Source organism: Pteropus vampyrus, unplaced genomic scaffold (assembly GCF_000151845.1).
Source record: "Pteropus vampyrus isolate Shadow unplaced genomic scaffold, Pvam_2.0 Scaffold242, whole genome shotgun sequence".
Taxonomy (NCBI): Eukaryota; Metazoa; Chordata; class Mammalia; order Chiroptera; family Pteropodidae; genus Pteropus; species Pteropus vampyrus.
In genome coordinates, this window is record NW_011889023.1 from 651,870 (window position 1) to 665,842 (window position 13,973).

The 13,973-nt window shown below is 33.1% G+C and overlaps 1 protein-coding gene across 7 annotated transcripts in view; it reads left to right on the forward strand.

The window, feature by feature from the left end:
- The window catches only part of TSC22D2 (TSC22 domain family member 2), a 45,441-nt gene extending 32,251 nt beyond the window's left edge, over positions 1 to 13,190 (forward strand). For 3 of the 7 annotated variants that reach the window (XR_002776044.1, XR_002776045.1, XR_002776046.1), the window contains 2 exons: positions 10,407 to 10,458; positions 11,451 to 11,510. Coding sequence is in view for 3 of the 7 variants with exons in the window: in XM_023519986.1 (XP_023375754.1) it covers positions 10,407 to 10,458; positions 11,451 to 11,711 (313 nt within the window). In the remaining 4 variants the exon portion in view is untranslated. Of the gene's footprint in view, positions 1 to 10,406; positions 10,460 to 11,450 lie in introns of those variants that run through there. The other 4 variants (XM_023519986.1, XM_011374232.2, XM_011374233.2 and 1 more) reach the window with 2 other exon arrangements.
- Positions 13,191 to 13,973: the final 783 nt, after the last annotated feature.

The following is a 13,973-nucleotide window of genomic DNA, read 5'->3' on the forward strand; positions in this document are numbered from 1 at the left end:
GCAAATTTCTTCCTATATTTTCAGGATCTACATTTCAGATGTCTCAAAATTCAACAGTCCCAAGTGAAACCTGGAAGTTTCATTTTCTCATCTTTATTCCCTGGTTCCTCTGCCACTCACTCTTCACTCAAAAATCTAGCTTTCTTCCTGTAACACATTAACCATCTCCCCAAGTCCTATTCGCTCCAAGCTAAAAAAAAAAAAAAATGCATGCTTCCTTGGCATTTTTTTCCTCATTATAGGTGAGCCCCTTTATCATCCCTCTGATCTCTCACAGATTCTCCATGCTTCAGTTGTAAAAACTATATCATTTTACCTTGCTTAATGCCCATGACCAAACATTTCGCAATGTCCTGCTCTCCCTTCTTACCCCTTACTTGCTTAGGTAACGTCTTTTCAATGCATGTCTTGAATGTACTATCTTTCCTTCTCACCACCCTCTCCCCACCTCCTTACACAGAAAGTCACATTGGAGTGATTACACAAAGTTCCATAAAAGTCTTTGAAACTAATGATGAAGGGAGAAAGCCCAGTGAGAGTAACTTGCCGCAGGACATGGCTAATCTAAGGTGAGGCCAAACTACAAGATGTGTTTGCTAATTTCACATCTAGAGATTTTCCCACTAATGGACACTGTCTAACTTTGTATTCTTCCAACCGACATTCATCGAGTGTTGGGCCTTGTGCAGAGGAGACAGATGGAGATTTATCATTTTTTACAAAAGTATCACCTAGAAAGATAAATGTTACTGAGACTCAGCTATATAAGAAACAGAGGCAAAGTTCAGAATTTATGACTCGATGACTCCAAAGGAATTTAGATTACCTAGATGTATGAATTAGATAGTAGGCATGAAGAATATATGGCAAGTTCAGTTTCAGATCGAAAATGAGAAATGAGATAAATATTTCCTTAATTATTTGTTTCGAGTTTAGTTAAAATCATAGCATTACCCATGTCCTAGGACTGCTTGAAAAAAAAAAATACACTGTCATGTGTAGGAAGTAGCTCTGGGGGTGATCCAAAACAGCTTCCTCATGTTATGGTTAGAGAAAGTACAGTGATATATTTAGAACTCAGATTCCAAGTATACAATTCCTGAGTCCAGACTTCCACAGCATATGAATTCTTTAGTAGATAGCTGCCAGCCTTTTGGTAGGTTTTGTATAGCACACATACCTTTGTCTAGTAAGAGATAGATGCAACAGTTAAACACAGCCTATGTAGTTAGTGCTATAAGAGTAGTATGGGGCATGACTTACTATACTATTTACTAGGAGAGAAGCCCTTACAAAAAATATATTAGCTGAAAGCTATAAAAGAATGGTAGAATTTCCATGGAAATATTCAGAGAGTAAGAAACAGTATAGGCAAAGAGAGAGGAAGTAAACCGTGGAGGGTCTCAAGGAGTTTAGGATAGCCAATTTAAAATTTGAGCTGGCATTTGGAACTGGTCAATGTTAGGAATCGATTAGTAAACTTGGTCCTGATTCGCCCCTCTCCCCCCTGCTTGGCCCATCTTTATGTCGTTATTGAAGAGTTCTGAATTACTTTTAGGAATGTTAGATGGAGTTTGCTATATAAGAAGGTGGTTTTTATAATAGGCCTAGTGCTGGGTAAAAATTATCCATCTCTAAAATGAAATACAAATTTTAAGAGCTTTTGTTTTCATTTCCTTTAGCATTCTTTTCTATCATGTTTCTTCTCCAACTTTGTTCATCTTCATACATTACACCATGAAAATTTCCTTAGATAGTAAAAGTGCTATTTCTTTGTACTCAAAGGGAAGGAATGCTGTTGTCAGCCTTTTGAAGTAGAATTGATCTTTACAACAAAACAGCTGTTAAACAGAGTCCTTTCCCTGGAAGGCTTTTTCTAAATCTTTATTCTTTTCCTACTACAGTTAAAGTAATTTGAACTTTTATTTAGGTTTTTAATGTCTTCATTTATATTAAGAATTCTTTAATTTTTCTCTCCTGTTTAAATTTGTTTAAATTTGTTTAAATTTTGTACTGTCTAGGAAAGATAGTCTTTAAAAATCAGTATTGAAAAACCTAGATCTTTTATTAGATTAAGGTACCTTTAATCACTGAATTCTGATGTTTTTAAAAGTTGGTTGCCATCAGCTTCTATACCAGAAGATGAAAGGAATGGTTTTAGAATATCTAGAATAAATATATGTAACTACATTCCCTTAATTCTTTATCAGTGTAACTACATTTTTTAGATTTTTGTCATGTATTCTGAGCTAGATATCAGTCGGCAAAATTTGAAATCCTTTCTGATCACTCTCCCTTTTTTTACTCTTAGGTACCAGTGTACATCTCAGTCTAGATAATTGTCAGTCATATACTGTTTCCCCAGTCCAGGAAGTAATTTAAAGTAGCCAGGACTATAGTGTCAAATTTTTAATTTGGGCTTAAGCCCCTTAGTATGTATCCTTCATTCCCCAGTAATGAATTGTGCTGTCATCAAATTACCTATGGCTGCTATGTAAACAGTACAGTGAAATCTCTTTTAAGAGAGCTTGCTCTCAATGTAAGCACTCCAACATTGGGGAAATGCCACCCTCCTACCCCTTTCTCACACTCTTTCTTATTTCACTCTGACTCAGAGGAAGGAAATAACTTTTTCATCTTGTCAGACCTTGCCTAATGCTAGTCTATTAAGAAATAACTAGCTAGTACATAGCTCATTTATCTTAAGTAGATATGATTCCATGTTCTCATAACGTTTAAGTATTTAACTTGAAATAATAGAATATTGAACTTTCTTAATTTATTTGGAATATTTGGGTTATAATGGTAAAAATTGCTGTTCAGATTTCACTTTTGTATCTGTCTAGTTTTTTCAGACTTTATTTTTAACATTTTCCATCTTGAGTGTTTTAATAAAATTTTAGTCCAGCTAATTTTTGAGTTGTTTCCTTAGAGTAGCTTTACAAGAAAAAACTGTATCAGACTTTTACTACCAAATACTAAAATAATTCCCCCAAAATGTCATACCTTGGAAATGTAAAGAGATCTGGAAAAAGAAGGTAAAGTTCATACTAATCTTATCCATACCTTCTTTGGAATGCTTTTTTAATGTAACATTTTTATTGTGTAAGTTTATGTAGCCTATTGTATCATAGATGTTTATATATATAAAAAAAAAAATTACTTACCAGAATCATTTTGAACAGAAAGAACTATACTGGGAGTTATGAACGTTATTTACACCATATATTTTTAAAGGACTATCATTCACCCTAAGCCAAGGAAATAAATTTTTGCACATCACAAATATAACTTACATTGATTGTTGTTTTTTTATGTCAAACATAGTACCTTCTCTTCCATAATGAAATAGTTCCTAAAGAAAGCAGAGTTGTTGTCTCCTCTTCCTTCCTTTCTCCCTTTTCTGTCTGCCATTTATTTGTTCATGTCTTGAGTTCACACTGTACAGGGTAATAACTCCTTCATGAGTCACTTTCATTTTGGAATGTTTTTCAGTGCTCTCCAAACGCATTGAAAGTAATCTTGCTTCTCTTCCTGTCCCCCATCTGCCTGCCTTCATTTGTGTGTATCCTTCCAGTTTCTTTGTGCATATACAAGCAAATATATGTATATTATCTCCCCCTTCACACAAATACTAATATACACACATTTGTACATTTACTTTTAAAGCTCTCCAGGATACATTGTTTCCATTGTTGTATACAGAAAAGCATCTTTGTGGTGTTTTTTTATAGATGAGTAGTATTCAATTGAATGGGTGGCTCATTTAACCAGTTCCCCTGTAATGAGTAGCCTTATAAGTACATTATTTCCCATGTATGTAAAATTATCTATGGGATAAATATCCAGATGTAGGATTCCTGGCTCAAAGAATGAATAAATGGGAGGGAGGGAATGAGAATGTGTGTCTATTAAATTGTGTTAGCTATAACCAAATTGCTCTCTGTACAGGTTATATTGTTTTACCACTTGCATCAGCACTGTATAAGAAGGCCCATTTCCCACAACCTCACTAACAATATATTAAATTTTAATGTTTGCTAGTCTGTTTAGAGAAATGGTATTACATTAGTGTTTTAATCTGTATTTTTATTGTGACTGAGATGTTGAATATTTTTTCGTGTCATTTCTTTTGAACTGTCCATGTGAATTCAACCCATTCTTCTATTAGGATTCTAGTCTTAGATTTATAGAAGTACTTTACATTTTAGGGAAATTATTGAAGAAGGTTTTTGAGACATAGAATTACAAAGACCCACTTCAGAGTATTAAATTCTTCCTAATTGGACTTTTTAAAAGGCCATTAATACAGATGATATAGGAGAGGGACTTTGTATTGATTACATACCTTTTTGTGTACACTCCTTGAATTTACTTTTTACCGTGTGCATGTTTCTTTTTTAACTTTCATTTTGAAATAATTATAAATTATAATTTTAGATTCATAATAAGTTGCAAAAAAAAAAAAAGTACAGAGAGGTCTCGTGTATCCCTTCACTCAACTTCCCCCAGTGGTGACATCTTGAATGATTGTAGTATAACATCCACAGCCAGGATATTGACATTGGTACAATCCATAGCATGTATCATTTTTTTACCCTTTTTAAGTATTCTTTTCTGGCCAAGATTTTGACCTAAAATTAGATGAATGTAAAATATGCCGAGGGCATTGGTGAGCAAGGTTTTTGTAGATGTTAAAAACAGGTATCAATCTTTATATAAATATTTCACTGGGTTTTTAATAGTTCCTTGGCAAAAGCTTTTTACCACTCACCACTGTAAGACTGGTTACTTGAGCAAATAATAGTTTTGTGATTAGCCATTTTATCTGCTTTGCTTAGCATGATAGCTTTTATCATCTACAAAAATCACTTATTTTGTGTTATCAATAAAAATCATGGTATTTTTGTGAGTTTTTAAATCATGAAATGTAACCTTATTTGTTTTTACTTTGGTAGAACTTATGATCAATAATTAGAATACATAAAATTTTGAGGTCTTACCTTAATTTATTTTTAACTTTGATAGTTTTTATTCTTAATCACAGAAATTTGCATTTGGCCAGAGATTAAGTCTGCATGAATTTTATCTATCTAGGCTCCTTTTTGGAAAGATAATTGTTATTTGCTCTTAAGTAAGTATTAAGCTATAAATATTTTTTTAATTCCTCTTACAGAAGAGTGATGATTTTTTTTTTTCTATTTAACCTTCACAGGCTTGCTGAATTAGGTTCAATAGATTTATTTTATTTTTTTTTGCAATCAGCTAACAGTTTCCTTCTATAAACAAACATGTATTTCTTAGAGAAGAGGCAAAATGTTACCCAGGTTAGAATGAATGCATTTTAGTAGTAGTGATGTTATTTATAGACCCTACAGTGGAGGACAGGGGTGAAGGTTATACATGATATTGGAAACAGTACATGATTCTTAAGGACTGCCATTTATGAAGAATCATTTTTACCTGGTTTGGATAAGGGGGCTTGGACATAAGTATTTATCAGGTTTGCCAGCTCAATCGAAGAAGTTTGTTCTTAACACAAAAGATTTGATTAATTTAAGAAAATCCTCTAGTGGATTTTGTGATTGCAAGTCAACACAGAGTTAGAAGGGTCTTTGAGTAAAGCAAGGTAATTTTTTTTTTACACTATTCTTTGTATGGATAGATAGAAACCAAAAGAACATTTTAGTTCTTAGCAAATAGGTAAAACTATACTGGCTGTCTAAAGATCACTGAGCAAGTGCCTTTTCTAAGAAGTTACCTCCCTTGTTCTCACAGCTTGAACCTCATCTAGGAATGTGTTAGATAAGAGAAATGTCATATTATGAACAGTTTTAATCTTTGGATCCATGCATATAGTTTCACAATTAGCGTGTGGTGCTTAGTCAAAGCGCTCTTCATCATATGCACAACTCTTTTTTTTAGATCATTATAGATACTTGCTTTCTTCCTTTCACAGTCTTACTATTATAGTAGATTAAAAAAGCATGTGTTTTGACATTTAATTGGGTCTAGCTTTGAATCCTGACCCTAACACTGTCTTTGAGTAAGTTACTTGACCTCAGTTTCCTCAACTGTAAAATGAGAATGTTGCTCAGGCTTTATTTAATGAGTTTATCAGATTTATGTTATAAATCTAATGTGTGCCTGCTGTAAAGTTGGCAGTCATTTAAGTGTTCTTTACCTGTTGCTTTGTTAATTAGCATTTGTATTGAGGGGAGAACAGAAGAAAATAATCAAAATGTAAAAGAAGAAATAATCAAAATGCAAAAGAAGGAATTTACACTTTTTATTTTAAACAAGTAGCTATGATGTCTGTCCACATTAATAAAGAAAAAGTTGATTTCTCTTAGTTTCTTTTTCTTTTTTTTTTTAATGTGAGATCAAGTTAGCATGGCTCTTTGATTTTAACTTTTAGAGAGGAAAGACTAGAGATGGTTTGCTGAGCTGAGAGTATGGATGAAACAGTTAGCCTTTTAAGAAAGATAAAAATATAGGAAACTTGTGAAGCCAGAAGTTTATATCTGGCCTCTTGTCTTCTCAGTGAGTTGCAGGTCATTTATTGCGATAAGACCAGGGAGGACTGGGAAGAAAGGCTGTGGTTGGCAGCCAGTTGAGATGAATTAAATGATGGAAAGCCAAGCTGTCTTGCTGTAGCACTGATACTTTAAGTGAGTTTTACTTTTCCTTTGAATGTGATTGCAATTTACTTTTTAAAAACACTAAATTCAAGCTTATTTGGTTCTCTTGGGGCTTCCATTCCAGTAAATAAAAATTCATCATCGTTCTTATCTTTTTACCCCTACAGTTCTATATTCCTGTCCATTTTTCCACAATTTTTCACTCCTCTAGTAAATGCTAATCAAGATATGATTTTATTCTAAAAGAGTAACCCATAGCAAACAGAAAGTTTCTTTCTTTTAAAAAATTATCCCTCGCCTTTATATAGCACTTAAAGTTTACAAGAATAGTTGCAAAGTCCTAGACAGGAAGCCTTTCCTTAAGAAACTTAGGTTCAGAAACTGCTTAACCATCAAGTTACAGTGTGGTGAATGCAATAATGAAAAAGAAACAGTTATAATAATATAACATTAGGTCAAGGAAGCAAACATAGGAAAATTATTCATTCTGCTTCAATTTTTCTCATTTAAAAAGAGAACTGACAGTTGTTTTGACTTTGAACACAATTGAAAACTTGTTACCCCTCATGGAGACAATATTCTTAAACCATGTTCTGGATCTTGAAGTCAAATACCCTCTTATCTGCTTATTTAAGTGTTCTTTACCTGTTGCTTTGTTAATTAGCATTTGTATTGAGGGGAGAACAGAAGAAAATAATCAAAATGTAAAAGAAGAAATTTACACTTTTTATTTTAAACAAGTAGCTATGATGTCTGTCCACATTAATAAAGAAAAAGTTGATTTCTCTTAGTTTCTTTTTCTTTTTTTTAATGTGAGATCAATGTGAGATCAAGACTACTGTATTGATATCTTTATTGTAAATCAGGCTATTTAAAGCAGTGGTTCTCAAACTGTAGTTTCTATCAGAATCACCTGAAGGAGTTATTAAAATAGACTTCCTGGGTCTCACCTCAAGAGTATCTAATTCAGTAGGTCTGGAGGAGACCCAAATATTTACATTTCCAATAAGTTCCCAGGTTATGCTGATGCTGCTGGTGCAGGGACCATACTTAGAGCACTACTAATTTAGTGAAACACAAAAATTTTTATTGGCTTTTTAGTATGAACCAGTAATAGTTTCAAATCCATGTACTATCATAGTGACTCTTTCAGCATGCATTTGAACTCTTATGTGCCAAGTACAGTATTCACTTCCTCAGAGGTGAAGAAGATAAGGGATCTCCCTCAAGGAGCACAGAGTTAACAATGGTGGTGTTATTTAAACTCAGTTAATCCTCACAGGAGTTTATGAATTGGGGCATACAATTCTTATTTTAGATGAAAAAAATGAGGTTTTAGAAAGGTTAAATAATTTCCCAGAATGTACACAGTGAGGATACGGAGAAGCCAGAATTTGCTATTCCACTTTCATAAAAAGTTTGTGAAGATTAGTGGAGCACAGGAGGGTATGGAGTAATTGGCTCTGCCTTAGGAAATCAGAAGGCATCACAGAAAAGATGGCACTGGAGCATCTTAAGAAACAAGTAAAAGATTGCCAGATGAATTTGAACTGTCAGCATTTCCAGATGAAGGAGCAATTTCTGCAAAGGCATAGAAACCTGAGAAGAATGTATGGTCCACAGACTGAAAATAGTTACAATATTACACAGGCCAGATGGAGTATGAGAGGAAAGGAGACTATAGAAGGCAAGATTCAAGGTCATGAAAGGTTTTGTGTACCAGGCTATTAAGATTTTTTTTTAAAAATAGAATTAGGTTTTTGTTACTCATTCTCTTAGAACTTTCATTTCTGTAAGCCAGTGATTCTCAAAGTACTTATGGTCTGTCAGGCAGCGGAATCAGCATCACCCGGAAGCTTGCTAGAAATGAAAATTCCTGGGCCCCACCCTAGACCTACTGTATCAGAAACTGAGGTGGAGTCCAGCAGTGTTTTAGCAAACCTCCAGATGACTCTGGTGCATGCAAAAGTTGAAGAACCACTACAGATTATAGAATTCTTGAATAACAGCCTTCAAAGTAGCCAAAAGTCACTATAGTGATAGCAATTGTACCTGTGACTGATTTAATTCCGTTAAAGTGTAGTGCTTAACAAAATGAAAATATTAATCCTTTGTTTTTCCTTGACATAGAAATAAAAAATATAGAAAGTATAATTTATAATTCTCAGGTAAACTCTAAATGCTTATCACTATCTTTTTTACCAAGTTGTGGCCAATATTTAGTGAATACAGACACATGGCATCTGGCCTAACTTTACAATGAAGCCTTAATGATTTATGTGGTTATTCTGTACCTTATAGTTATATATAGATGTACTTTGCACAACTCCGTATAAGCATTAAAAGGCTAGCATATATAAGTATTTATTAAATGTGTGTGTGTATCCTTTCCAGTTATTTAGGTGTACAGAAGCCCCTTTTCACTCAGAAATAGCAGCAAGAAGTGAAGTAGTATGTTGTAATTAATGTGGATAATGCTCAGGTAAACAAGCTTAGTATTTCCCTTGTTTTGATTCAGAGCGTTGAGGATTTAGAAATGGAAAGCCCATTGAGACATTGACGCCAGTCTCTTCATTTTACAGTTGAGGAAACTGAGGTCCAAGGAAGTTAAATAGTTGATTTGCTGATGGTCACATAGGTAGTGAGTAGCAGAACCAGGAATATAACCAGATCTACTTGGATTATAATATAAAAGGCGCCTCTACACCAGACAGGATATTTCTGAGCCTCAGTTTGATATAACATTGAGGGTCCACATCATCTAAAATAAAATAGTCTTCAGGTATATTAGCACATAAATTTTCTTAGGTGGGGTATACTTTATGAAAAGTATTTAGTAAAGTCTTATATAAAAGTTATTTAAACACTTCTTTTTGTATTGATGCAGTGGATTAAAGTATCAGATTTGTTTTTACAGGAAAACCTAATAACTGCTCTTCAAAATTTACAAAAACACCAAGAAAAGAATATAGACCTTCACTACCCTTAGTGTTTAAGTTAATACACAGGAAAATGTAAACTGCCAAAGAGAACAGTTATTCAGCCTTCTGTGTCACTATCATACAAATGCTACAGCGATATTTGAACTTGGGATGTACTTACCAGCTAGACTACTTTCAATTATTTCCAGGAAAAACTAGTCCAAACTCATACCTTAGATGATTTTTGCCAGTGAGTAATCTACAATCAAAGCATATAGGTCTGCCAGAATGTTGAGTTCCTTGTTAACCAGTCCAGCAAGTAGTGTTTGCCCTAAAGGCCTCTGAATCATTTTTAGAAGCCAGTTCTAAAAAAATTTTAAACTAGATCTTAAAATATAAAATCTATAGAAGAAAAGTCATCATCTGAATTTTAATGCAATAAGTAACTATTGGAATTTCCACCTGAAAGGCAATTAGAATATGTAGTTGGTAAATGAAGTTTAAGATATGTGGAGAGGGTACTGCTCATTTAAAATTTATCTTTTTAAGTTTACTGAATTGAGAACTCCTGAGTAGGATTGGAAGTTAAAGTAGCGTATTTTGTCATAGGCAAAATAGAAAAGTTGGAATTACAAAGGATTTTTAGAAATCATCTATTTGCCGAGATCCTTATTTTCAAAATGAGAGCTCTGAGGACTAAAATTGTGAGAACAGACTTAAATAAGCTATTTTAAATTACTGTTTTTGTTTTAAGTAAAACACAAATGTTCTTAATTATCTTAAGAGTTGGAAGGGAGAATACATTTTTTAGAATAATTTAATGAAATATTCTAATTTTTTCCAGTGCATCTGGGGGAGGTGGTGTAGCCATTGACAACAAAATAGAACAAGCAATGGTAAGTAAAAGTTTATAGTCCTCTCATTTCATAGATTGTTGGTTGTATGAAGCACTTGGTTTTCATCAATTCTAAAAAAGAAACACCTAATTTCTTTAAACCAAGATGACCAAAGTTTGTTTTTGATAATGAAATTTAGTTGCAGATGCTAGAACATTGAGAAATTTTAGTGTAGAGATACCAGTGAAGTAAATATTTCCCCCATTTGAACATCTCACATTTAATGCATTACCATTGATAAGGGCCATTTGGGGGACAGGGGCATACAAAATCAAAATGCATGGTGTTCTCCCAAATATTTCAGCATCAAAAACAGTTTAGAGATAAAAGGATTAAAATGAAAACTTCAATAGGAAATTGTTCTCCTTTGGTCATTTACAGACACTGCTTTACTCAGCTTTAATAAATAGACTTGTTTCTGTTGATTCTGGTTCTGATTTCTGCTATTTGTATCAAATTTTTTTGTTCCCTTAAAGATACTCTCTATTTATATTACATAAAATATTTTGATTCAAGCCTATTAAAACTGTAGGTAGGCTATAAATAAGAACCATTATTCTCAAACAATTTTTAAAAACTAAAGTTTTTAAGTTGGAAATTATAGATCACTTTATCTGTTAAAGCAGTACTATAACTAGTTTAATATTAGAAAGTTTACTGTCCTTTGTTCTCTTAGTCCAACATCTAAACATGTAATTTTAAACTGATTTTGAATTCTAAGCTTATAATTGATAATTTAAGGAGCTCATATTTTTGGAACTAACTCCAAACTTTGAAAAGAAAATCATGGGCTTGCTATCCTAGCTAGGAACTGGATTTTTTCCACCGCATTTCCCTTAGGGCCAGTCAAGATATAGTAGAAACATTAAAAGCAAGAGTAGGAAAACCAATAGAAAAACATCTGTGTTTATAAGGCACCAGGTAGGCTAGAACCAAATAGCAATACTTTTCCCTTTCTCTCTTTTTGACATTCCCAATTTTGTTTTTCACAGGATCTGGTGAAAAGCCATTTGATGTATGCAGTAAGAGAAGAAGTGGAAGTTCTAAAGGAACAAATAAAAGAATTAGTTGAAAGAAACTCTTTACTTGAACGAGAAAATGCACTGTTAAAATCTCTTTCAAACAATGATCAGTTATCCCAACTCCCAGCCCAACAGGCCAATCCTGGTAGCACTTCTCAACAGCAAGCAGTGATAGCACAGCCTCCGCAGCCAACACAACCTCCACAGCAGCCGAATGTCTCCTCAGCATAAACCTTTCTTGCCTCATTAAGGAAAAAAACTGAAAGCAGTCTATCCTTGTGTGCCACTGGTGTTCTTTTCACTTTATACGAAAGCAAGTAGCCATGCTTCGGTTGTGTGTTTGGCCTTTCAGTATTAGACAATCATTCTACAAGAGCTTTTTTTCTCTTAGAGATGTCTGCATCACTGTTGATGTCCAGTTTTATGTCATCAGTACACAAGGAGAATAATAGGTGGGGTTTATTAAAGCAAGCAAAGTCTGCATTTTACCTGGTGCACATGAGTGGGGTCTTTTAAGAGCTTTGGTGGCTCTCCCATTTTTTCCTATTACCCCTGGATTTACCCTGAGCCTTCCTATCACATTATAAATAACAGTTCATCTAAAGAGCCACTTTTCTTTCAATATCAGTAACATTTGCCTACATAAGTTTTCATTTATTTGTGTTTTATTTATTACAGGGCTGCTATTTTCATAATGTACATGAACAATGTCACAGAACTTTTTTAATTTTTTTGAATAATTATAAGTATCAGTAAAGGAATTGAAAGACAGGATTGCATTTAATAGATAAAACGTTTAGGCAATAATTGAACAAAAGAATCCTGGCATATTTCTAACACTAATGGCAATTTATCTTCGGTATTTATTTTTAGTAAAGACCCAGCTTGAATGTAAATTTTGTATAGTGTAAGTATGAAGAACATAGTGCAACTGTACAGGTAGTCACCAGTTATTGTGATATAATAAATAATTGGGCTATTTTGATGAAGAAAACTTTGTTCATTTGTTTCTACTTTCTAATAGAGAAATTGCCACGATTCCTCTGCTTTTTGACATTTCGTATGACTTTTTTTTTTTTCTTCGGGTGGGAATAAAAAGCTGTGAAATTGTTCAACCTACTTTGTAACCAAAGAAGCAAAGCTGTGTAATGGAGGTTTTTTTGTTTTGTTTTGTTTTTTTGTTTTTTTTTTACAATGCACATTCTTTATGTATTTTTATTTAGTGTTTTCTCGGTCACAATTTTCTTTGCTGTCTAGCATGATCTGCATGACCTATGCTCTTTGAACCACTTTCGTACCTCATGTTTTTATCCAGCACTCTTATCGTAATATGTACTAGTCTGTGAACAATGTCAAATAAAAAAGAACGAACAGGTAGTTATGGTGGAGCTGAGCTAGTGTACTATACACTAGTTGTAAAATACAAGAAAAAATGAAGTGAGCCATCTTTTGTTCATTTAAAATGGTGTTTTGAATTTCGTATGCAGAAAACGTTTTGTTACATTGCAGATTTTAATGTATTTAATAAATGCAACATGCAGATTAAGTGCAGTGTATACTGAGTATTTAAATTAAAATGTACATTTCATAAATACAGTTTCAAGAAAGCATCATTTTGTGTATACTAACACATTAAGTGTATGTCAGAAATTGATGTATAAATATATATTTTAACACATTTTCTGAAATTAAACTGCAGTTTTGTTGAAATATTTGGCTCTATATGTGTTCAAAATTTAATTTGATTAGATTTGTATTTTCACAGTTCAAAATATTCCTTACATGAAAACCTGTGTTATTAATAACCTAGTGATAGTTACTAAATTTTCAAGGTAAAACAAAGAATGCAAGAATATTGAGCAATATTTATACTCAATATTCATACTGTGTCAATGACATTTAGGTAGGAAATCCTTTTCTACCAAAACATTTACTTGAATTCAGAAAGGTGCCTGTAGAAATTAACATGCTCTGTATCTATAGCCAGCTAGCTAATCAGGAGTTAATGAGAACCAGTAGTTAGCTCTATGCGTTAAAAACAGGATAAATAAGGTTTTTTTTTTTTTTTTAAATAATCTGATTAGCCACAAACTGAATGAATAAAATCAGGATGTACATGGGATCACCAAATATTTTATATTCTAGTGCTATAGGCTATATTGTTCAACATAAACTAAATTTTAATGTTAATGGATAACATTAAAAATAACTAAAAGAACTAACTAAGTAGGCTTGAATAAGCAACTCCAAAGATGTGGGTAGAGTGATTTTAAGTAGAGTCATCACAGGTGAGATAGAAAGTGAAACTTTCATGTTGGAATGTTAACCAAAAGGCTCCCCAGTTGTGCCCCTCAAGTGCAAACTGTGATATTTAATGACAGGTGGAGAAAAACTAATTTTAGAAAAGAGAATTTGTGAAAATACAAATTTTGGTTCTGGGGATAGAAGAACACTTTATAAACCTAAAAGTAATAGTCACAAAGGAAATGATTA